A 24,241-nucleotide genomic window follows, 5' to 3' on the forward strand; every position below is an offset into this window, starting at 1 on the left:
GGTCGTATTTTCAGTCCATGTTCCATATTTGAGGCCAAAAAATGAGACAGATCCTAAAAGGAGGGCATTTATTTTTTACTTTCCTCTGCTGGTAATTCAATTATTTTTGGAGGACAAAAAAAATGTAGATGGAACATGACTCATAAATATGGCCTCCTATGTCCTTAGTGGAGGTTGTAGTGGTTTGGCGGAGTTGTAGTGCAAAGACTTTACAGGGATCGGTGTGGGGACCGCAATTGCGGACCGAAAAAACTCAGCCAAGTCATTATACTGTCTGCAATTGTGGATTCACCAATACTGGTGAATTGTTGCGGATCCTGATGACACACAGCAAGATTTTTTTGAGGTCCAATGGACCGCTCCGGACTTGTGAATTTGCTGACTGCAAAACCAATGCAGTCGTGTGCATGAGGCCTTAATATACCCGAAATCCCAAATCTTTGGTCCAGTGGCGTACATAGACATCATAGGAGCCCATATCAAGACAGTCCGGGGCCCCACTGAGAGCTCCGCCCAATGTACAACACCTGTATTAACATCCACCATGCTGTTTTTAGGTCAGAATTCTGTGCTGACCAGTAGGGAAGCTTTGTTTTTCCTTTCTTGGTAAATTATAGTATTCTGGCTGCCTGCAGCCACCACTAGGGGGAGCTCACTGCATATGTATTTATACTGCTAGTATTGAACTCTGTATGAATCTTTATGCTGTGAGCTACGGTTTCTGATCATTATGCGACTAGTCAGGTGTCCGAATCGTCACGGTTCTGGCCAAGACCAGCCACAGCGCTGTACATTCAGTTGTGGTTGTGCCTGGTACTGCAGCTAATTACCATGAGTCTCAGCTGCTGTGAGCTGCAGTACCATACACAGCCACAACCAATGTACAGCACTGTAACTGAATAAACAATGAAGCGTACCACAGAGCTCCAGCGATCACCACTGCGCCTCCAAGCAGCTGATCGGCAGAGAAGTTGGGAGTCGACCCCCACTGACCAGATGATTGCCGATCCTAATGATTTCAATATTACAGTCCTTAAAAATCACTTTAATAACATAGAATTACACAGGACGGTTTCATATAAAGGCGATAGAGCTGTAGATGAAATGTTAGTGATCGACATATAGAAAGAGGGCGAGTCATAAGTCGCGAACCATCCAATTATCTGTAAGACGCCTTTTTGTCTTTTGTATACTTAGCGATCCTCCCTTATATTGAAGATGGTGGTACAAAAACATTTTGCGCCTTACAGATTTTTGGCTTATTTTTCGCTTTTGACGTAGTGTTTAGATCGCTTCAGAATAACGGAGGCTGCTTAGTGGCTGCAGCGCCAGAACATTAAAGGCGGTGTCCTGGATAAGAATTTTTTAATTAAAAAACAGCGCCACTCGTGTCCATAGATCGTGTCTGGTATTGCAGTAGTCACGTGAATAGGCTTGTACTGCAATCACAGAGTAGCCCATGGACAAGAGTGGCGCTATTTTCTAATCCCAGACAACCCATTTAAGAGGTCTGTCCCTTTAAAACTCTCTAAATGTATTCTTAGAAACGGACTACAGGGCCATGGCTATAAGAAGCCACTGATGAGGACTCAGGACCGCTATACATGACATGACTCTCGTCCTTAGATTTTTGGGTCCTAGACAAAACACAAAACCACAGAAACGGACAGAATGGGGAGGAAAAAAACAAACTTTATTCACACGGTTTTGGGAACACAAACCAGCCAACTACTGCGAGAGGAACCCCTGTACCCCAAGCCAGAGCACACCGATCCCTGTATCAGATATCCACCCCGAGAGCCTTGCGGAGTCCTGTCCCCGGTGCAGAAGCCGCCACAGCCGGACCGTCCCTGTGCCAGACCCATTCTCTGCTGAAGATATTGGGGGGGTGTGCAGTGATGGGATTGGAGGGTTGGGAGAATCCAAGGACAGGAACGTCTTGTAGCAATAACCCAGGAATAAAGCCGCCCCAAGCCTTGAAGATGTGAACCCTCTTATCCCATAATCCTCGCCATGGAGGGACACAGAACACAAACTGAGGAGAGGAGGGGGATTAACTCTGCACACGCTGGTAGAAGTAAATGTAACCAAGGTCTTTTGGAGGCTTCTCAGATGCGCAGACCTTCTGGTCATTGTAGATCACCCACCTGAGGAAGACAATGAGAGGACAATGATGAGCAACGGCGGAGGCTGGAGGAGAAGACAGTGGGGGAGGGGACCCTGGAGCAGAATAAGGAACCCGCTTTTCTGTCACATTTAAAAGTGTTCTCCGAAACTTTTACATTGGTGGCCTATCCTGAGAATAGGTCATTCATATAAGATCGGTGGGGGTCCGACTTCTGGCACCCCCACAATCAGCTGACTGAAATGGCCGCGGCGAGAAGCTGATTAATAGGAGTGCCGGACCACCACCAATCTGATATTGATGACCTATCCTGAGGATAGACCTTCAATGTGGAAGACCCCTAGAGAACCCCTTTAAGTAATAAAGACCCCTAGAGAACCCATTTAAGTAATAAAGACCCCTAGAGAACCCCTTTAAGTAATAAAGACCCCTAGAGAACCCATTTAAGTAATAAAGACCCCTAGAGAACCCATTTAAGTAATAGGAGAGAGCAGTGGAGTGGTTATAGGGAGTGCAGGAGTCACACATTGGCTCTGGGGGTGCCAACATTCCTCTTGCCACAGGAGGGCAGTAGTGATATAAATGGCAGAGCCCTGGAGGTGGACCCTCATTCTGCCCCTCCCCCTTATAAACTAACCCAAAGACAACACCTGCATTTGTATGTTCTCTCCGTGGGTTTCTTCTCATACCCCAATAACATACCGATAGGGAATTTAGATTGTGAGCCCCAATGGGGACACTAAGTGTGGACCTCTGTACAGCGCTGCGGAATATGTTGGTGCTATATAAGTAACAGAAATAAAGCAGAGCTGCAATATTTGGCTCGCATAATTTGAAGTCGGGGTGCAGGAAGAAAAGTTTTACTTCCTAAGTCTGCGTGGGGGGGGATACAGGAACTTCTCTTCATCTCATCACCCCCTCTTAGCCCTCATGGGGGATCTCTGCTCTCATATAGATGTTTTTTTGTACTACAGGGGTGAGAAGGGGAGCAGTTTCCCATCTAATCCCCCTGCATCTAATCAGAACATTTGTGGACTCGGTGACTCGCATGTTTACCGGCGGATCCCAGAGGTTTTCGGGTCTCTTCAGTTTTGAGGCTTATATGAAGATCCGAGTATATAGACATAGATATAAGTGATGTTTTTAGGTGTCGTGCGTCTCGGGCTCTGCTTAGGTCAGAATTTTAGCCATCAAAATACACTATATGGACAAAAGTATTGGGACACCTCTACATTACACCTACAGGAGCTTTTATGACATCCCATTCAAAATCCATAGTCATTAATATGCAGTTGGTTCCCCTTTGCAGTTAAACAAACAGCTTCCACTCTTCTGGGGGCTTTCTACAAGATTTTGGGGCGTCTGAGACAGATGTTGGGGGAGGGGGCCTGGCTCACAATCTCCATTCTAGTTCACCCCAAAGGTGTTGGGTGGGACCGAGGTCAGGGCTGTGTGTGACCAGTCAAGTTCTTCCACAGAAAAACTCCCCCCAACCAACCAATTATGTCTTTATGGACCTTGTGCTCTGGGGCGCAGTCATGAGTAACAGAAAAGGGCCGAACCCCCAAACTGTTCCCACAAAGTTGGAAGCTCCAATTGTCCAAAAGGTCTTGCGTGCTGAAGAATTAAAAGGTAACTAAACTTTAAAAAAAACTTGTGACAAGTCAGTGGGGGTCCTAGCACGGAGATCTAGTGAGCGCAGTGCCGCTTAGTTTTCTCGGAAAGCCGAATGAGCGGTGTACAGACTCCTTATTGAGCCCGTACCCGAACAAAGCCGAGCAGAGCTGATCAAAAACGAAAAGACACAGCGCTTACCTCAGCGCTTTCTTTTAGCGATCAGTGGGGGTCTCAGTGCTTAACCCAACCGATCAAAACTTTTGACATGTCACTATGACAAGTCAAAGGATTTTCTAAAAGTTTAGTTACACTTTAAGCTGCTCAGCCCTCCGGTCATGAAGCTCCCGGCGCCGTTTTTGTGCAGATGTTAACACCAGAGGTCTGTACTCCGCAGTTATGGAGTCAGCGGAGCGTCGGCGACTTTACTGCACTTGCTCCTCAGCACTCGGCGCCCCCGCTCTGTAACTTTACGTGGTCTGCACTTCGTGGCTGAGTTGCTGTGATTCTTCCACTTTACAATAATATCACTGACAGGTGATGGTGGAATATCTAGGAAGACGACATTTCCTGAACTGACTTGTTACGGCGGTGACGTCCGATTACAGGACCGCGCTGGAATTCAGAGAGATCTTTAGAAAGACCCGTTCTATCACTAACGTCTGTAAAGTGACTGCAGGACGAGTGCCGGACGTTGTACACCGGGGGGGGGACGAAAATGAATGAAAGACCTGAATTCAATGATTATGGGGGGGGGCAATACTTTTCTCCATATACTGTATATATGCACAAATATATTTATAAATTTTTGATGCAAAATTGCATAAAAGTGGCCATCAATGTTTAGCGCTGGGTGACATTTGCACAATGTGAAGATATATGGGTCTAATATGATTTTTTTAATTTAATTTTTCAGGTTTGATTTTTGTATGTCAAAAGTATAAAATAAAGCTCTGAAAACTCTGACCGCAAAAAGATTAATGGCCTGCAGGATTTTCTAAATCTTAATTTATAGATTCCTTCCCCCCAGAATGGAGCCCACCTCTTGTCCATAGGCTGTGTCTTCTATTGCCTCTTAACCCTATTCATTTAAAAGGAGACTGAACTGCAATACCAGACACAGCCTGTGGTCTAGAGTGGCGCTGCTTCTGGAAAAAAAAAGATAGACCCTTTTCTAATCTCCTGCAACCTTCAGCTGCTCCACGTTTGTTCACTGAAGGTAATGGGCATCTTGTATATGAAAGCAAGCATACATACTGCTGCACATTGGAAGGGTTTCCTGCAGTGAGACCCTGGTAATTTGCTTATTGGAGGGGGGGGGGGGGGGGTCTCGCATGCTGGAGCAGAGTTATTAGACCCTGTAACAGATGACGTGAGGTTTGGAAAGCGAAATATAGAAACAAGAACTAGTTATAGATCTGCAGAGAAGAAGGTGGTGGCGGCACGCAGACCAAAGTGACCACCACACTGAAGATCTCACCGTCCGTCTTTCTTTATATGACACACGTAGTGACCGCACATGGTGGACGTTCCCATATGACTGACGAATGCAAACAGCTCGTATCCTGTTAGGGCAAAAGAATATAAAAGTGAGGCTAAAGACAAACCTGACACATATCACATGACAATTCCTCGCAGTCCTCAAGATCTCTGCTTGCTGGCATTTGATAGGCACCTTCATTGTTTGTTCCCAAGGAATAAAACTAATCTGTTCTGGCCTTGTGACAAACACGCAGATGGACAGCTCGTTACAAGACACCGCTCCGATAACTGTCCTGTAACAAGCCCTGCACCTGTGTGCTCATCAAATGACCAGGACAGATATATATTTTTTTTAATCCCCTGGGAGCGAAAATGAATGGCAGCAAGCAGAGATCTTGACAACAGTGAGAAATTGATACACACGTTATACTGAGAATTGGTATAACTTTTCAATATACAATAAAGAAACTTTGATGTTTAATAGTGGTGTATGTGATCGGGCGAGGCCTCTTTACCAATGAGACCAAGAAGCCCAGTAATTTGCATAGAATGGTGCCCCCTAAATGGGCTGTATCCTATAAAACAATGTTACCCTAGTGACATGTCCTTTGTTAATGGTTTTCCACACTGGACGCAGCTTTAGCCATTAATGTATATAATGCAGCCGCAGCTGCTATCGGACGGTCACTCACGGCCATTTCCATCTTTGACACGAGGTCCAGCAGCGGGGAGACTCTCCGACACGGATTCTGCAGCGGAACGTCCTTCTGACAGGTCCATGGCAGCCTCAGCGTCCAGGTCATCGATGTGAGAGAAGATCCAGTCCACGGCACGCTCCAGACTGTTGCTCTATAGGGGTTAGAGGAGGAGTGTAAGGTTCTCTCTCCCTTACAGGAGGTGATCGCTCCCGATTGTCTTATGGGGTTAGGGTTATAGGCCACGTTTACAGGCAGCTTTAGGAGCAGGTGGATAGAAAGGCTCAGTGTAAGAGGACAGGATGGGAGCAGTTATATAGGCAGCGGAGTACTTACTGTAGACCGGAGGGCCCTCACTGCTTGCTCGTGGGAGAAGCCCATGGATATAATGGTGGCTATGTGCTCCTCAGATGGAGGGTCTCCTCCTGTGGGGACTGAAGGTGGAGCGCTGACCCCAGATAAAACTAAAGGATGAGCAAAATCTGCAGAGAGATGGAATATTGTGAGGTTACCGGAAGTTTTATCACATAGTGAATCACATACGGAGTGTCCGGGCACAATCGAGGCGCCACGCTCTAAGTTGTAATAACCAAGCGTCACGCCCAGGGACGTGATAACCAAGCGCCACGCTCCGAGTTGTGATGACCAAGCGCCACGCCCAGAGACGTGATGACCAAGCGCCACGCCCAGAGACGTAATAACCAAGCGCCACGCCCAGAGACGTAATAACCAAGCGCCACGCCCAGAGACGTAATAACCAAGCGCCACGCCCAGAGACGTAATAACCAAGCGCCACGCCCAGAGACGTAATAACCAAGCGCCACGCCCAGAGACGTAATAACCAAGCGCCACGCCCAGAGACGTAATAACCAAGCGCCACGCCCAGAGACGTAATAACCAAGCGCCACGCCCAGAGACGTAATAACCAAGCGCCACGCCCAGAGACGTAATAACCAAGCGCCACGCTCTAAGTCGTGATAAACCAAGCGCCATGCCCAGGGACGTGATGACCAAGCGCCACGCTCCGAGTTGTGATGACCAAGCGCCACGCTCCGAGTTGTGATGACCAAGCGCCACGCTCCGAGTTGTGATGACCAAGCGCCACGCTCCGAGTTGTGATGACCAAGCGCCACGCTCCGAGTTGTGATGACCAAGCGCCACGCTCCGAGTTGTGATGACCAAGCGCCACGCTCCGAGTTGTGATGACCAAGCGCCACGCTCCGAGTTGTGATGACCAAGCGCCACGCTCCGAGTTGTGATGACCAAGCGCCACGCTCCGAGTTGTGATGACCAAGCGCCACGCTCCGAGTTGTGATGACCAAGCGCCACGCTCCGAGTTGTGATGACCAAGCGCCACGCTCCGAGTTGTGATGACCAAGCGCCACGCTCCGAGTTGTGATGACCAAGCGCCACGCTCCGAGTTGTGATGACCAAGCGCCACGCTCCGAGTTGTGATGACCAAGCGCCACGCTCCGAGTTGTGATGACCAAGCGCCACGCTCCGAGTTGTGATGACCAAGCGCCACGCTCCGAGTTGTGATGACCAAGCGCCACGCTCCGAGTTGTGATGACCAAGCGCCACGCTCCGAGTTGTGATGACCAAGCGCCACGCTCCGAGTTGTGATGACCAAGCGCCACGCTCCGAGTTGTGATGACCAAGCGCCACGCTCCGAGTTGTGATGACCAAGCGCCACGCTCCGAGTTGTGATGACCAAGCGCCACGCTCCGAGTTGTGATGACCAAGCGCCACGCTCCGAGTTGTGATGACCAAGCGCCACGCTCCGAGACGTGATGACCAAGCGCCACGCTCCGAGACGTGATGACCAAGCGCCACGCTCCGAGTTGTGATGACCAAGCGCCACGCTCCGAGACGTGATGACCAAGCGCCACGCTCCGAGACGTGATGACCAAGCGCCACGCTCCGAGACGTGATGACCAAGCGCCACGCTCCGAGACGTGATGACCAAGCGCCACGCTCCGAGACGTGATGACCAAGCGCCACGCTCCGAGTTGTGATGACCAAGCGCCACGCTCCGAGACGTGATGACCAAGTGCCACGTTAGAATTAAGTATCGCTACCGCTGTCTGGTGAATGTCTCATCTGAACGCATGGCCACTTACGCATCACGCTAAACGCATCAACAGCCCAAATTTCTCTCCTGTTCTGATGTTTGCTACATTTTACCTGCACGGATATATTGTATCAGCCTGGAATCCAGACTGTTTATTTCACAATTAAATTGTCTAGACTGGATACATTTGTAACAAAACATAAGCAGTGAGAAGTTATTAGATCTTTACAGATTTTCTGCTACCGGGTGTAAGCAATAATTCACTGACAGAAAGCAGAGATCTTAAAAACAGCAAGAAATTGAAAACCAAACTTTTCAATGTACACTTCTTAAAGAATCATGACACTGGGATTCCCTCTTAGATGCTCTTCAAATCTCTGCTCTCGGGATGTACCGATTCTCCTTGCGGAGATCCAGCTAGTGGGAGAGTCTAAAGGGCAATGCTCCCTGGGAAAAAGTTTGGAAAATAGTAAGAAAACGGTCTCTCTACTGCCACCTATAGGTGACTACCCTGTAAGTAAATGTCTGACCTTTTATAGAATCTCAAAACGACTCGGGTTAATAGCCAAACCAGACACACCCATCTGTAGGCAGCACTATTTCGGAGTGGCTGCTCCTCATCATGATCTCCGCAAGGAAAAATCAGTATTTTTCAAGAACTGCTTCAAAGGCATCTGACTCCGCAAACAAAAACCCTACCCGTTACTGATGAGGAGCAACAACTGAGAAACAGCGCTGTGTACAGACGGGTGACTCTGGTCTGGCTGATAACCTGAGTGATGCTTCAAAAAGTTCTATAAGGGGTCAAGCATTGACTTACAGGATAGTTACCTATAGGTGGCGCTAGAGAGTTTTCTTCCTGTAGGCCCTGCGTGAAGCATAACAGTCTATTAGTTTTGCCTGTAGTGTTCCTTTAAGCTTTATTTCCATAATACAGCAGCTACGCTCAGGTTACAACAAACTCCTCCATACATTACCTGGGTCATCCATGTGTGACATCACCCACGTCATTGCAGCTTCGGCACCACTGTTGCCTGTGTAATAAACAGCCTTGCGACAAGCTTCAGCCGGGAACCCCATCTCCACCAGCTGCGTGACCACCGACTCATCCAGCATGGGAGCTGTGACGACAGGGACAGTTATAGAAGTGAATAAAGAGACAGGATGTGGCGTCCTGCATTTAGTGGGGTTCAGAGACATCCCCAAAAGTGTGAGCAAAGAAAGAGACAGATTACCAAGTCCCAGGACAAAGGGAGTAGGGAGCCCACAGGCAGACCCCCCTCCCCCAATACAGACACACAGGTCATGCCCAGTCATCCACATCTCATGTAACACATACACTGAACTATAGCACTAGTGTCACGTCATAGACTACAGGGTACGAGAGCTGCGCTGACTCACTGTGACGAGCTCTACACCGGCAGTGGTCACAGGGGCGTCATATACAGAGTCCACTCAGGCAGATCACTGGCTGCCGTCAGCACTTCCGGATTGATCATAAACACTGGGGGAAAACTTATCAAAACTAATGCAAGTGAAAAGTGGTAGCAACCAATCAAATCGCTGCTTTCATTCTCCAAAGGGCTTACGAGAGGAAGAATCTGATTGGTTGCTATGGATAGCTCCTGTACTTATCCCTTGCACTCGTTTTGATAAATCTCCCAGGCTGCGGGATGAGGGACGGACTGTGTTTGTAACTTACACATATATCCACCTAGCAGTCTATATAGGTATGTATAGGACTCTATGGTTCGCTGCATACACAGAACAAATATAAAAACACAGCACACCATATTACAGGTGGATCCTGCGTGTCAGAGACACTGAACCCGTCAGGTCCGCTGGACTGACTGATTCAGGTCATAGCGAATGATACAGCTGATCTGTATAGAGAATACAGAGCAGCTGTATCTCAAAAAGTAAAACATTTTTAATAAAAACTATTTAGAAAGTTTCACCAATCACACCGGCTGACCTTTTTATTTAAAAAAAAATTGCCCTCCAAAGTTGTACATAGCCTATGAGCTTTATTTACATCCTCTGGAATTGGCATTATAGCTATTGTGATACACAATGAAGGGACACTGCTCAGTTAAGGACAATATGGGATATGGCCTACGAGGGACACTAGGGGAGGACCTCAGACAGTAACAGGGACCCGCACATCCGTTCACCCAACAGTCACATGTCCCACAAGAGGCAGAAACACTAACATGTCGGAGAGGAGAAGTGAGGGGAGCAGTACGAGTCGTCATCATCGATGCCATAGAAACCAAGGCTACCTTTGGGCTCATCTGGGGTCACCAATGGGGGAGCAACATCCGGAAGTTCTTCTTCATCCCCTTGCAGACCCCCACCCCGAAACTGAGACAGGTCCAGTTCCTCTGGGGCATCAATTGAGACGTCTGCAGAAAATAAAAAACGGGAGAAGGTGCAATCAAAGCACAGAATAGAGGAAATTCAGCACAACGGAATACTATGGAGTCTCCCAACGAGAGCCTGGAACTACTAACATAGAAATCTGTCACTAGAGGTTTTTTTTGGGGGGTGCGGGGGGGGGGGGGACGACTTTCTTTTTCTGGATATCCCAAATACGGTTGTGCCTCTATGAGATGTCAGAATATACGCTCAAAGTGATTTCCCCAATAGGGACCGTCTGAATTAAAAAAAAATTCTTCCAGTAACAGTTTCACTCTGGTCTATGGCTGTGTCTGGTATTGCAGCATTTATGTGAACGGGGCGGAGATGCAATTCCAGACATGGCCCACGGACATGAGTGGCGCAGTTTCTAGAAAAATAAATAAAAGACAAAAACCTGTTTTCTTGTCTCAGACAACCCTTTTCAGAATGCGGCCCCTGGGTGATCGTCACAGGTCCCGCTTCCAGCAAACAGCTGATTTTGCCCGGTGTAGTTGGGGCCAGTGGCCGCTGCAGGGGACAATGCATTTTAGGTGTTATGTGACTCACAGAATATGTAGTATTACATGGCGGCTATTCAGATATCCAATGCTGCCAGAACAGGCTCATAGAGGGGGGTCTTGAGCAGGGGAGACTCCACTATGATGTCCATATGCCCGAATATGTTCATACGATTTGTGTATAGGTCAATGGGCTGTCTTATGAAGACGACCCGTCCATATGCCCTATTAGAGCATACGGATAGAATAGGGGAGGCTCCACTGATTGGGACCCTTATTAGCCCGTTCTGGCGGATTTCGATATCTGAATGGCCGCCATGTAATACTAGATGTTCTGCGAGTCACATAGCACCTAAAATGCATTATTGCTATCAGGGTCGTGTCAATAGGAAAACCGAACAGCACAAGGAGAAGAGACCAGGGAGGAGAACCCAACATTATTAGCTTGAGTCATCCCCACATTGTACGGTGCCAGAAGCTGGACGAAGCCGTCATTATATTCCCCAGTAGAACTGACCACAATCACGATGAAACCTCCACAATCACGATGAAACCTTGTGTCCTTACCCAATTTCTTTGGAACCCAGTCCAGACCAAAGGTGAATTTCTTAATTTGGATGACCAAGTAATCAGGGAATGAGGCAAAGCGAGAGGTCCTAGACAAAACATGAGACAATGAAACAGAGATGTTATCGGTGGGAGTCTCACCACTTGTACCGCCCGCCAATCCCAAGAACGGGGGTTTCTGGAAGAGAAGCGGCGACACATAAAAAGTTCTGCAACTTTCGAATATACTTTGCCATTCTATTTCTTACCATTTTCAAAATCTGTACTTGCGGTCAGTGAATGGAAACTCTCAGTTAACATTCAGAGTCTGGTAACGGTCTTGACCTAGTGCTGCGCACGCAGTAGTAGTTTTACATTTTATAAGTGGTAGGTTATCAAACTGGGGTCTAGGACAAGGAGGAAACTTGCGCTGCTGATGTATTTACCTTAAAGAGGATGGTCTAGACCGCTTTATTGTAACAAACCCTCAGCTGCGTGAGAAGGACTAGTTCAGAACAGAATTAAATCGCCGAATATCTACAAAAATGCTTTATTCAATTAGGGGGAAGTAGAAATGTTGAAAACGGTGAGAAGTAGACAAATAGAATATTAGAAAGTTGCAAAACTTTTCAAATGCAACACGTTACTATGTGGCGGACGGAATTTGAGGGGGTCCCGGGGGACAGGATAAACCCCTTTAAAACACAGAAAATAAGGCTTGTAAATATATTGTACCAAAACCATCCGTTCTTACTTGAGTGCATTGGACTTGGCCTGCAGGGCGGCGCTCCAGAACTCGTCCAACTGCTCAGGGGCTGCAAAGGCTTCTAGACAGGATGTAAATGGGATTCGTGCTCGGACTAGTTCGGGAGGCGGCCGGTGATCCTGCTCCGCTTGCTGTCTGGCCTGTTCATAGGCAGTGAGCTCCTCTGTGTAACATATGAAGGACAGGTGAGCCCACACATTTCAATAGATGATCGGTGCCCATATAACCCAGGCTGCGGCCGGCTCATTCTGACCTTTGTTCAATGCTGCCTCCATGGGTACAGGCAGCTGCAGGATATACTCCACTCTCTGTGTGTACTTCACTTTCTGAGACACCAGACATTTAATCTTCTCCTCCACCAGAAACCGGAAAACTTCATTGGGATTGGAAGAGCTGCGGCAATTTCTCTGCGGAGACATAAAGCAGGTTTAGCATTGAGAATGTATACAGCTGTATACAGAGAGGCTGCCACGTGCGCCACCGCCGCCACTCACCTCCACCATGTTTATGAAGTGAAGGAAGAACTCCTGGGCGTCCTGCTGCCTGTTGGTGGAAAACTCGGGGTGTCCTTTCCCAATAAGTGCTTTAAACATACGTGGTGCAATGCCATCCTGCAAACCCTGCAGACAAACACAGAGGGGTTCATGGTGCAGATAAATTCAGACGCAATTACCAAAAATAAACAGCATGTGGTATCGGGGTAAAGTTTAACCATTATATAATGAAAAGTTCTGAAACTTTCTAATATACGTTCCTTACCATTTTCAAGATCTCTGCTTGCTGTCAGCGATCAGACACTTTCTTGTTTACATTCATAAGCTGAAAACTGTTCTGGACTTATTCCTGCTCTCACTGCTTGTTACAATGTATCATTGTTCGTAAGACAGTCCAGAACAGGATATATATGCCGCTACTGTATTTAGTTTACAGAGGGCTGAAAACAATTGTAACAAACTCTCAGCTGTGTGAGCAGTGCAAGGGATAAGATGGATTTTCAGCACTTAAATGTAAACAATAATTTTTGCATTAGCTGACAGCAAGCAGAGATCTTGAAAACGGTGAAGAATTTAAATTCAAAACGGTATTAGAAAGTTATAGAATATCGATGGCTAAACTTCACGTGAGGCTCAGGCTCAGAATTTATGCATTAAGGGGTTTCTCCACTTATTACAAGTGTCTCTTTACAATAAGCAGATCACAGAGTGTCCCCCTGCTGGGACCCCCAGTAATCAGCTGTCATCTGTGGGTGAACTTGGCAGTAAGTGTTCAGTTTCCCTGCAGCGTCACCACAGGACACAGGCTGCAATAAATGGTAACTTACCCAGAAATAGCTTAGAACTAAGCAGCACAGAATTAAAGGAGTTGTCTCGTGAAGACGAAGGTAATCCCTTTCCATATGCTTTATTTGGTGAGTGGTGGTGGGGGGGGGGGGGGTGTCAGTGCACAAACATAACCAAGGTACGAGGAGAAAATGGAAATCTAAGGCGGAGGAGCAATTAAAGGGGATGGACAAAATTACAAAAACATTGCTGCTTTCTTCCAAAAACAGCGCCACATCTGTCCACAGGTTGAGTGTGGTATTGCAGCTAATCCCGTTTCATCTCAATGGAGTTGAGCTGCAATTCCAGACTTAACCCATGGACAGGTGTGGCACGGTTTTTGGAAGAGAGAAGCCATGTTTTTCTAATTCTGAACAACCCCTTTAAAACTGCTGAGGTTGATGGTCACTAAGAAATTCGGGTGGAAAAGTTGTTTTCTTGCTCGTCTTATTAGGGGGTACACAGCAACCATGGCTATAGGCTCCTGCCCTTACAGTTTTTATTTCTGGTACAATGTCTCACCTTCAGATCCTCGCCTTCTTTCTCGCTAGCCGGCTTTGAGTTTTCACCAGACGACAAACCGTGACCGAGCTTAGCTCTGTGGAAACCAAGAATAAGACAAGGTTATATATTCCAGTATGGACAGGTGTGAATCGCATCAACTACTGAAGAGAACCATGAACATTCCTGCCAAATCCTACACTGTACGACACAAATCATATCACGTAATAAAGCACCAGAACTCGTCCTTACTGAACCCTAAAGGGATATTAGCGCCCCTCCTCCAACCCTACATACAGATCCCATTGAAAAAAAAAAACATATTCCCATTCACTTACACTTGGGTGTTGAAATCCTGTGTGGGATCCGCCGGTGCCTTATGGAATATTTGCTCCATTCGTTCCACATACCTGTAAGCGATCAAGACTAGAAGTTATATTCCAAGTTTGAATGCTAATATTTACATAGGACAGCCCCCAGGTGTCTTAGGGCCACAACCTCACGCTGAGGCATGCCGAAGAAACCACGACCCACACGCGATGTTCAATGGCCGCGCGATTTTGCCGGCAGAATCACGAGGACATTGGCTAGCGCACATGGATGCGGTTTTGTCCGCCGCAGCCTGAGAATGCTGCACAATCCTGATAGCAAAAGTTGTCAGGATATCTTCTGATGGATCCTACATCCTCCCTACTGATATAATCTATGTATTAGATGGCAGAACCATAGCATACACATTTAGCCCAGCCCCAACCTTAACCCCTATGCTCACCCCCAGCTTAGAAAGCACATGACAGGATGTGTGTTCCCAAAAAGCAGGGGTGACTGTCTGCTCGGGCATTCTGAGGATGTATCCAGTGTGAACCCTGACCCTTGAGACACTCACTTGCGCTGGAAGGCAGGTATACTGAACAGGACCTGCATAGTGGAGTTGAGATAGCAGCTGTTGCCCAGGTTGCAAATCCCTGTGTACCCTGGTCCATACAAGGGCTGAAGCTGTACCCCAGATTCTTGGATCAGTTCCCATTCTCCAATCCTCTGGTTCATATCAATTTCCAGCTCAGTCATTGTCTTGTCCGTCTAGCAATGGGAGGAGAGGTTAGGGTATGTGTATGGGAGAGACTATGGCCCAGCACGAATATCGGCACGGCTTCTCTCACCTTCTGCATCTTCATCATGTCAATTCCAAAATGACCTAGATGTTCAGCCAGGTTGGGGTCAAGAACCATGTCATCTTCATCATAGGAATAGACATCTGATAGAGAGTAGTGGAACAATGAGGGACAGGAAAGGCAATGCTAGAAAAAGATCTGAAAGGGGTATGTACACTTTTGCAATTTTTATATCTCCAATGAATATATATTCTAGATTAAAGGGGATGTCTTATCAGAGACAATCGCTTTGTGAATGTGGCTGCTGGGGCGATCGGCTGTTATAAGTCGTTCAGAGTGGCCATGAGTCATCAGACACCTCCTTTAAAAATAATCTCCTGTTTTGTGTATACAGCCTTAATGCACTTATGTGTCTCCACGGTTACAGACTACATAAAAATCTTGCATGTAGTCTGATCCTGCTGTCTTACTGCACTCCTTGACGACATACAGACAGTAGAAGAGGGAAGTAACACGACTGCCAGATCACACCACTCGCAGGGTTTGTTTGCAGTCTGTAACCATGGAGGCACAAGTCTTCATTAGTGCTGTATGTAAAAAACGGTAGGAGATATTGAATGAAGAATATATGCAAAGATGATTGATTTTTATGGCCGCAACACCATGACCCCCTGGTTTTATGGTAATCCAAATTCAGTTCACTCAAAACAAGTGGGGGTCCGGGTCTTGCGGCTACATCAAAACCATCTAAAAAGTCCTTCCCTTGCCACCTACCTCTTCAGCAACTGCACCAAAACGATAATGTGAGAACCTGACCTAAATGCTGTGATGTGATTGGTTAAGCTCTAAAAGAATAAAATAACTCACCGCCTCCATCTGGGGTGATGGTTCCCAGTTTGACAGCCAGTGGGTATCCAGTCTCCCTGTAATGCTGCACTGCGTGGTTATTCCCTCCACTGCCATCAAAGTATCGTCTTCCACAAAGGATCGCTCCATCTGTCATATTGAGCCACAGGTTCTCCTGCAGGTCGCACACGCTGCACCTCCAGCCGCTGGACGAGACATTAAGACAGGAAGGTTTATAAAGAAAATCAGTAAAGTCAAATCGCAAATAACAAGAGGGACAGTATTCAAGGAGGTTCTCGAAGATATGAAACAAGCTTTTTTCCTATCACAGAAAGTGATGGCGCTTAGCTAGGCCGTCAGTTTGTGATTAGTGGGGGTCTGCCTGCTCGGACCCTCACCGATCCTGAGAGTGAAAAGTGGCGCAGTGCTACTTTAGCGCTGCCTCCCCTTCAACGTTTTCCCTGCACAGCGGTGCTCCAGGCCACCCGGCTGTTCAGAAAACTACAGCACTGACCCATTCATTTCTCCTTCATTCCCTTGCTGGTGGTCTCCACGGCCCCCCACCGTTCGCTGCATCATGAGATGTTTTGTATGCTATCATATGTCACACGGCCACAGCGGCTCATCCGAAGTGACGACATATCCCGAACGGGAGAAAATGTGAGGCGTGCCAAGGTTGCGGCCGCCTGTGTCGGGAGGTTCAGAGTATAGGGGGCGCTGCTTTGTCCAGGGCACTTTTGAAAGTTTCATTGTAATGTAGGGCAAATAATTAACTCCCTCATCTCCATGCCTTACCAACTCACTGCTGGGCTCCACGGCATCACGCGGCGTTGTAATCGCGGATATGGGATACGATGTCACGTTGGAGGAGACGTCAACGTGACTACTAGCAATAGGCCGCTGTGGCAATGTGACTTATTATAATATGCAAAACGCGTACTGATGCAGCGAATGGCAGGGGGACCGAGGAGAAAACCAGCAAGGGAATGGAGTACACGTGGTAAGTCCCACACTCATAAAAAGCTGCTCAACAGGCAGCAGTCAGGACAGGGCTTTATAGAAATCAGTCTGCATTCTGCTACCCTTCACCTGAGATTGGGACTGGACAGCGGTGCAGATGTAAGAGCTAACCTACATGCAGATGAAGCAATTCTATAAAACAGGCACATGCCACATGAGGAGCGATTTCCTGCATTTCCACCGTAGCCCCAAGAACAGGGACGGCAGGGAGGAATCAGGGCTGGGTGTAAATTACTGACTTTTGCCTAGGGGGTCAGCATTTTATCACAGCACCGTACCCCTTTAAGAGCCATGCTAGAGGAGATACGAAGGACAAGCTATAAAGCTTCAGCTAGGAAACACAGAGGTGTCATTTACTTACCAAGGAGGGATGCGGGGAGCCCCCTCAAGCTGCTGGAGATTGAATGCATGTTTAGAGACTTGTCTCACCTCCCCGTCCCACGCCTGGATCTCTTGCTTACGGGAAGCAGAGTCAGCCGCCAGGATTCCGTCAATGGCAGTGGATACCTGAGGGACACAGGAGAATGAAGTGAGATGCACAGGAAGAAGGGCAGCAAGAAAGAATGCAATACGACAAATCCTCTCAACACCCCAATGTAATCATTTAATGTTCACATGTCCCCCCCACCCCACACACACACCTCAGATTACCCACCCGGTCCCTGACCATCTCTGGGAGTCCCAACAGTCCATCCCGCTGAATCTCCAGGAACTCGGGCAGAATGATCATCTTCACCTCTTCCTCATACTCACACTGCTCATCACACATGTCAAATCCGCCCTCCATCCCTAAAGAAAGGGGAGAGACACCGAGGATAAGAGAATGATGGAGGAGAACAAGCAGGAGAGGGGGAAACCCATTCCCCATTATAAAGTATTAGTATCAGGCACAGATCCCGTGCAGCCATTCATTTCAGGCAGGTAAATGGTCCACAAGTTCTTACCTATAGCGAGACGCGTGGGCTTCTTGCGAGGGGGATCTCCTGTATTTGAACTGGAATCATCGGTTTTCTGTAGAACACAAATATTACTTGGTCAGCGAATGATTCCATGGTTCAGCCAGTTGCGGTCCTAGGCTTTGATGTAGGTATCATAGACTTGCTTTGAGAGACGGAGCTCTGATTTTGGGTGGTCAAACTGGAGATCTCGTGACCCAACGGCGGCCAGGAACAGAGCGGCTACCCGTGAAATACAGTACCAGGTAAGCCAATACATCAAACTACCCTGCGCTGCATCAAATTTTAAAAAAAAGGGAGAGGGAGAATTAGCCGGAGTGTTTATTAAAGCCTATTAAGGAATATGGACATCAGAGAGAGGAAGTCCTCTGCTCAACCCCACCTCTATTTGCCACTCCGCTGCATTCTAGCAGACTGTGTGATATACTACTACATGTAATACTACATTTAGCCTGCAGTGGCAGCACAGAGCTTCCACCAGAGATGGCAGCTAATTGCTTGGGGTTACAGTAGCCGGACCCTTTGATGATCAGCTGATCCCCAGATCTTTAAATCTCATACTGAGTGACTGACGCATTTTGCACAACTTGACTAAAAAAAAAATCTAAAATCCAAACGGAATGGTTTATGTATTTCTAAAGTTTAATAACGGAGACATAATTATAGAATTGGAGCGCTGGTTGACACTGATATCTGCACCAAAACAAAGACATGGGGTATGGAATAAAAACCTCACAATGAATACAACAATGGCGTTGTCTATATAGAAACCAATCAGAAACTTGTTCTCATTTTATAAAGTTTGACTGGATGCTACGGGCGCTGGAGTTTAAAGTGCAGCTCCAGTTGTCGTCTCCTGCCTGAACATGAGACGCGGAGAGACGCTCCTGCACGATATAATTGCACCCGTGCACGATACTCTCCAGGTGTCATGCGGTGCCACAACACCACATCTGATGTCAGCTGAGGCAGTAAAGTACAACTGGAGCTACACTTTAAAGGGGTTGTCCACTTTCTGGAAACGGAGGACCTATACACTGGACCGCGCACCGATCCGCAACTTCGGCTGCCTCCGTGCACCGGATGTTTGGAAAGGGATGAGGTAATTGGAGCCGGAAGCAGATGGCTCCGACCACTGCATAGCAGCCATTCGGCAGAACTGCAGCTCTGCTCCTATTCACTTGAACAGGAGCAGAGCTGCAATACCGCCGAACGGCCGCTATTCTTTGCCCGGAGCCATCTGCTTCCGGCAACATCGTCCGGAGCCCGGGGGTCGGACACGCACCGATCATATACGGATGACCTATCCAGGTAATCAGTTGTCAGAAAGTGGAAAACCCTTTTAAAGGAACACTCCGGCCCTGACTGATACACCACGTTATGCCAACTGCAGGGCCTGAGGGGGTGGAGAATGACAAATTGATTCTCTCATGCTCCGCTCCTCAGGCCCTGCACTAGGCATAATAATGTTTCAGATTTACCTTGAGTGTTCCTTTAGGGTATGTGCACACGATAACGACAATTACGGCTGAAATTACGGAGGTGTTTCCAGGAGAAAACAGCTCCTGCATTTCAGACGTAATTGCTTGTACTCGCGTTTTGCGAGGCGTCAATTACGGCTGTAATTTGGAGCTGTTCTTCATTGAAGTCAATGAAAAACGGCTCCAATACGTCCCAAGAAGTGTCCTTAACATCTTTGACGAGGCTGTTATTTTACGCGCCGTCTTTTGACCGCGACGTGTAAAATGACAGGTCGTCGGCAAACCCATTGAAATGAATGGGCAGATGTTTGCCGACGTATTTGAGCCGTGTTTTCAGGCGTAATTCGAGGTGTAAAACGCCTCGTTTACGCCTGAAAATAGGTCGTGTGAACCCAGCCTGAGGCTTTATTCAGACGAACGTGAAAAAGGTCCGTGCAACGCGCGTGATTTGCACGCGCGTTGCACAGACCTATATTAGTCTATGGGGCCGTGCAGACATGTCCGTGATTTTTGCTCAGCGTGAGTCCGCTGAAAAAAAGTCACGACATGTCCGTTCTTTGGGCGTTTTGCACGCATCACGCACCCATTGAAGTCAATGGGTGCGTGAAAACCACGCATGCCGCACGGAAGCACTTCCATGCGAACTGCGTGATTCGCGCAAGAGCTGTCAAAAGGATGAATGTAAACAGAAAAGCACCACGTGCTTTTCTGTTTACAAACATCCAAACGGAGTGTCTTTGAGAAGAGCGAACCCGGACAACCGAACCGAACTTCACCGGGTTCGGCCGAACTCGGCAAAAAAATATCCGATACGCGACCTCAGGAGATAGTCACTGTCCAGGGTGCTGAAAGAGTTAAACTGTTTCAGCACCCTGGACAGTGACTTCCGATCACAATATACATGAACGTGTTAAAAAAAAAAAGTTCTAACTTACCGATAACTCCCGGCTTCTTCCTCCAGTCTGACCTCCCGGGATAACAATTCAGTCCAAGTGACAGCTGCAGCCAATCACAGGCCAAGCACAGGCTGCAGCGGTCACATGGACTGCCGCGTCATCCAGGGAGGTGGGGCCAGATGTCGAGAGGCGCGTCACCAAGGCAACGGCCGGGAAGTTCTCGGTAAGTACGAACCTCTTTTTTTTTTTTAACAGGTTGCTAGATATGGTGATCGGAATTCACTGTCGAGGGTGCTGAAAGAGTTACTGCCGATCAGTTAACTCTTTCAGCACCCTGGACAGTGACTCACGTCGGCTAGAATCATCTCTATGATGGCGGCTGCGCGAAAATCACGCAGCCGCGCATCATACACGGATGACACACGGAGCTGGCAAGTGATTTTTGCGTCCGCAAAAACGCCACGTTCGTGTGAATCCAGCCTTAAAGTGTAGTTTAACAAACTTCTGACATGTCATAGTGAAAAAAATAGATGACCTAATGCAAAGAAAACTTGCCCTTGTGACGGCTTCCCTTTAAACTCCCCCCTCCCCCCCTCAGACAGCTCCAGTACCGGTTTGGGGATCCTCTTCAGGTGCAGGAATGCTCTCTGGCCCGACTTGTTGCAGTACTTTTCTACGTATGGTCTACCAAACCCCAGGAAGGTATTCATGCAGATATATAATCCACCATCGGACTCCTGTAACACAAGACATATTCCACATAAGAAAGTTTCCGCACATTATGGGGGGGATTTCATTCAGCTGGGGTCCTTTGTCGCTACATTACACTGATGGAGCAGAATTTAGAGCAATAAATATAAACCTATAATGAGCCGTACATGTAGTGTAGAGGCCGTACCATTACCCAGAATGCCCTCTGGTATACCATATACAGAGAAGAAGTCACGTGCTGAATCCTATATTGGACGTCATACAGGCTGGTCGGGATCCCGCTCTATGAGCCAGAATGGAGATACGCTCCGTAAGAGGTGGACACGAGCCCTCCATATATTACATCCACCATGTAATACTACATTTCCCCTGCAGAGGCGATAACAGCTGTCTGGGGGGTATTGGGAGCCGCACCCTATATGAAAGGGGTTAATCTATGATGAGACCACCCCTGAACGGTCACCTGTCCTGACATGTCTGTTTTAGTAAATAATTGTATACCCCATGAAATAACAATTCTGGAGCATTTTTGTCTTAAAAATCTACGTTCTGCTGTTCCTCTGTTACTCCTCCTAGAAATATATGAATAAATTGACAAGTGGGTGTTACCAGTTGGGGGTGTGTCCCTACACAGACTGACAATGTCCAATCAGTGCTGACTGTAAGGACACGCCCCTTTGACAAGTAGAATGGTAACACATCAGCTGTCAATTTATTCTTACATTTCTAGGAGGAATAACAGAGGAACGGCACAACGCAGAAATACAACTAAGTACTAGAATAGACCGGCCCTCTAAACCTGAAGTCTATCTACTCTCAATTTGCTATACAGGTTATACAATGTATTGTTCTCTGTTATCAACCTAATAATAGGCCCAAAATGTCATGGCCCTTTAAAAGGAATCTATCATGAGACAGACGACTAGCACAGTGGATCTAGAAGAAGCTCATAGTGTTTCAGCACATCCAAGATTCAAAAGTGCTTTGATTGGCAGAGAGGAAACACGATCGCGGCTGCGACTCCTTTACGGATAAGTGCCGTGGCGGTGAACACGCGGTGCCTCTGGGCCAATCAGTTCGGGGGCTGCTCAGTGGGTGTCAGAGCATTATTACAGCCGCATTTAAAAGTCCGTGTTGCGGCTGCAGGATCGTCGTTGGATCATCATCAGGCTGCGACCATTTTTAAGTGTACGGGTCAATGGCGACGCCCGCCAGTAGCGGATAAATCATGGAATTATCTAAATGCAATGTCAATATTTTACGACAGGGGGGAAAAATAAATAAGTCGCTGGCGACCATTGCAAATAAATACAACGAAATACAATGACGTGATCGGAACCGGACTAGGGTGGGATCTGGGTCAGAAGATGACGTGCATTATGCAAATTAAAGACACTCTTCAGCCAATAGAAAGTGGTGTAAGAACTCCTCCTCCTTAAATATCAAATGAACCAGCGCAGCCTGTATGAGCAGTCACATGGGCCTCTTTCGCTGCGTCTCATTGGTCTGGGTGGGACTCGCCACCCTAATCTGCATACACCGCACACATTTATTTTTTTAGCATTCCCCAGATTGGAGGGATGTTTAAAAAGGTTAAAGCCGCAGCCAATGACTTTTTCTTACTAGGACTTTCCATAGAAGCCACGTAATATAAAAGGTATGTCTGGTGACGGGTGCCCTTTAAGAAGTGCCAGTGGACAATAATTCTAGCAGTATCTGGACGGACAGAGTACAATGTGGTGAAACCATAGATACCGGGTGTAATGACAGGGCAGCTCACTATCATGGTGGACTAAACAGGGATGACAATGTAATACCGGTGTATTGAAGGAGAAGGCACACTCATCCTTGTGTACTCGGTCACCAGCCCTGGGTACCCGGATAGTCGGCAAGACAGACAACAGCGCATCCTTAACGTCCACCATGACTCCGGTTCCTGGAGGATAGTGACAAGGCTTTGTTTCCGCTTCCGGCGACGATCTGTCCTCTTCCTCACAGTCTCAGTGGTGCCGAGAAGGACTGAGAAGACAGATCACGCATGCGCCATGAACAATGACTGAGCAGCGCCCCTACTGGGTAATACGCATGCGTATTAGGTACAATTCTGCGGCAAATATTCACATGGCGTTAATCTGGCGGCCATAGTTGATGAGGGCAAGGGATACTGGAGGGAGGAGGCTCTATAACCCCTAAAGCAAAAACAATTTATTGCCCCACGGCCAAACGCAGGATTTGGAGTAATGTAGTTTCTAAGCGCATTCGGGTCTACATTGGAGACGACAACTTACTCTAATTAGGTTGATAATTCTTTATAGGCGTTTGAGCCTTGTTTTTTTTTTATACGGAGCTTTAAAGTGGTTGTGCCATCAATAGAAATGGCAATATATAAACTGAATATACATTTTAGCTTAACTTTGTAAAGTATTTTTTATTAAAAAAGTTTCCTTGCAGAAATATGCCGGTTATCTGCTTGCAATAGCACCCCCTGGTGTTCAAATGTATAGGTCCCTGCACGTCATTCTAGAGAATGTCAGAAGTGCATGCACAGTACAATAACATTTTCCATTTCTATTGATGGCACAACCCCTTTAAATCCCAGGCTTCCCTCCACGCAGTCCTAGAGTTACATGATAAAATTCTGCTTGCCTGCAGTCACCACTAGAGGGAGATCACTTCTTATGTATGCAACTGCCAATAATAATTCTATATGCAGTAAGCTCCCCCTAGTGGTGAGAGAAATGTTATCATTTATAGAATAATTCCAGAAAAAACGTTTTCCTCCCATCCGTTTGTAGAGCTGATTAAGTGAATGATCGTGATGTTTATTCTCTTAACGGGCGCCTTAACCCCTTCCCCCTGCTTGCATTCTGGGCCCTAATGTCCAAGCCATTTTTTAGATTTTTCCATTGTCACATTCGAAGAGCTGTAACTTTTTTATTTTTGCGTCGGCATAGCTGTATAAGGTCTTGTTTTTTGCGGGACGACTTGCAGTTTTTATTGGTACCATTTGAGAGTAGATGCGACTTTTTGATCACTTTTTATCAAATTTTTTTTAAGTCAGGATTAACACAAAACAGCAATTTTTCCATTGTTTTTTATTTTATTTTTTACGGCGTTCACAGTGCGGGTTAAATAATGTAACAGCTTTATAGTCGGGGTCGTTACGGACGCGGCGATACCAA

At 47.2% G+C, this 24,241-nt stretch overlaps 1 protein-coding gene across 2 annotated transcripts; it reads right to left on the bottom strand.

Annotated features, from left to right (window-relative positions):
- Positions 1-1,672: 1,672 nt before the first annotated feature.
- Positions 1,673-23,052, bottom strand: USP5 (ubiquitin specific peptidase 5). Of its 2 annotated transcripts, none has more exons than XM_075842951.1 (20): positions 22,877-23,052; positions 20,960-21,085; positions 17,960-18,026; positions 17,671-17,804; positions 17,377-17,522; positions 16,017-16,201; positions 15,198-15,292; positions 14,924-15,117; positions 14,376-14,447; positions 14,059-14,134; positions 12,712-12,837; positions 12,471-12,624; positions 12,206-12,380; positions 11,473-11,561; positions 10,201-10,392; positions 8,965-9,108; positions 6,253-6,398; positions 5,914-6,070; positions 5,220-5,304; positions 1,673-2,147 (listed from the first exon to the last, which is right to left on the bottom strand). In XM_075842951.1, the coding sequence occupies exons 1-20, from the start codon at positions 22,982-22,984 to the stop codon at positions 2,054-2,056; spliced, it is 2,565 nt and encodes an 854-aa protein (XP_075699066.1). In that variant the 5' UTR covers positions 22,985-23,052; the 3' UTR covers positions 1,673-2,053. The 2 variants fall into 2 exon arrangements, with proteins under 2 accessions (XP_075699066.1, XP_075699067.1); XM_075842952.1 differs by having other exon boundaries at positions 10,270-10,392; positions 22,877-23,051.
- Between the last annotated feature and the right edge of the window lie 1,189 nt (positions 23,053-24,241).

Source organism: Rhinoderma darwinii, chromosome 11 (genome assembly GCF_050947455.1).
Source record: "Rhinoderma darwinii isolate aRhiDar2 chromosome 11, aRhiDar2.hap1, whole genome shotgun sequence".
NCBI classification, from domain to species: Eukaryota; Metazoa; Chordata; class Amphibia; order Anura; family Rhinodermatidae; genus Rhinoderma; species Rhinoderma darwinii.

Excerpts from the sequence above, each read along its gene's own strand:
- USP5 (XM_075842951.1), bottom strand. The coding sequence starts at position 22,984 with ATGGTGGACGTTAAGGATGCGCTGTTGTCTGTCTTGCCGACTATCCGG. Across the intron at positions 18,027-20,959 it reads TGAAGAGGATCCCCAAACCG|AAAACCGATGATTCCAGTTC; the intron begins GTACTGGAGCTG and ends TGTGTTCTACAG. Across the intron at positions 10,393-11,472 it reads CTGGGTTCCAAAGAAATTGG|ACGTCTCAATTGATGCCCCA; the intron begins GTAAGGACACAA and ends TATTTTCTGCAG.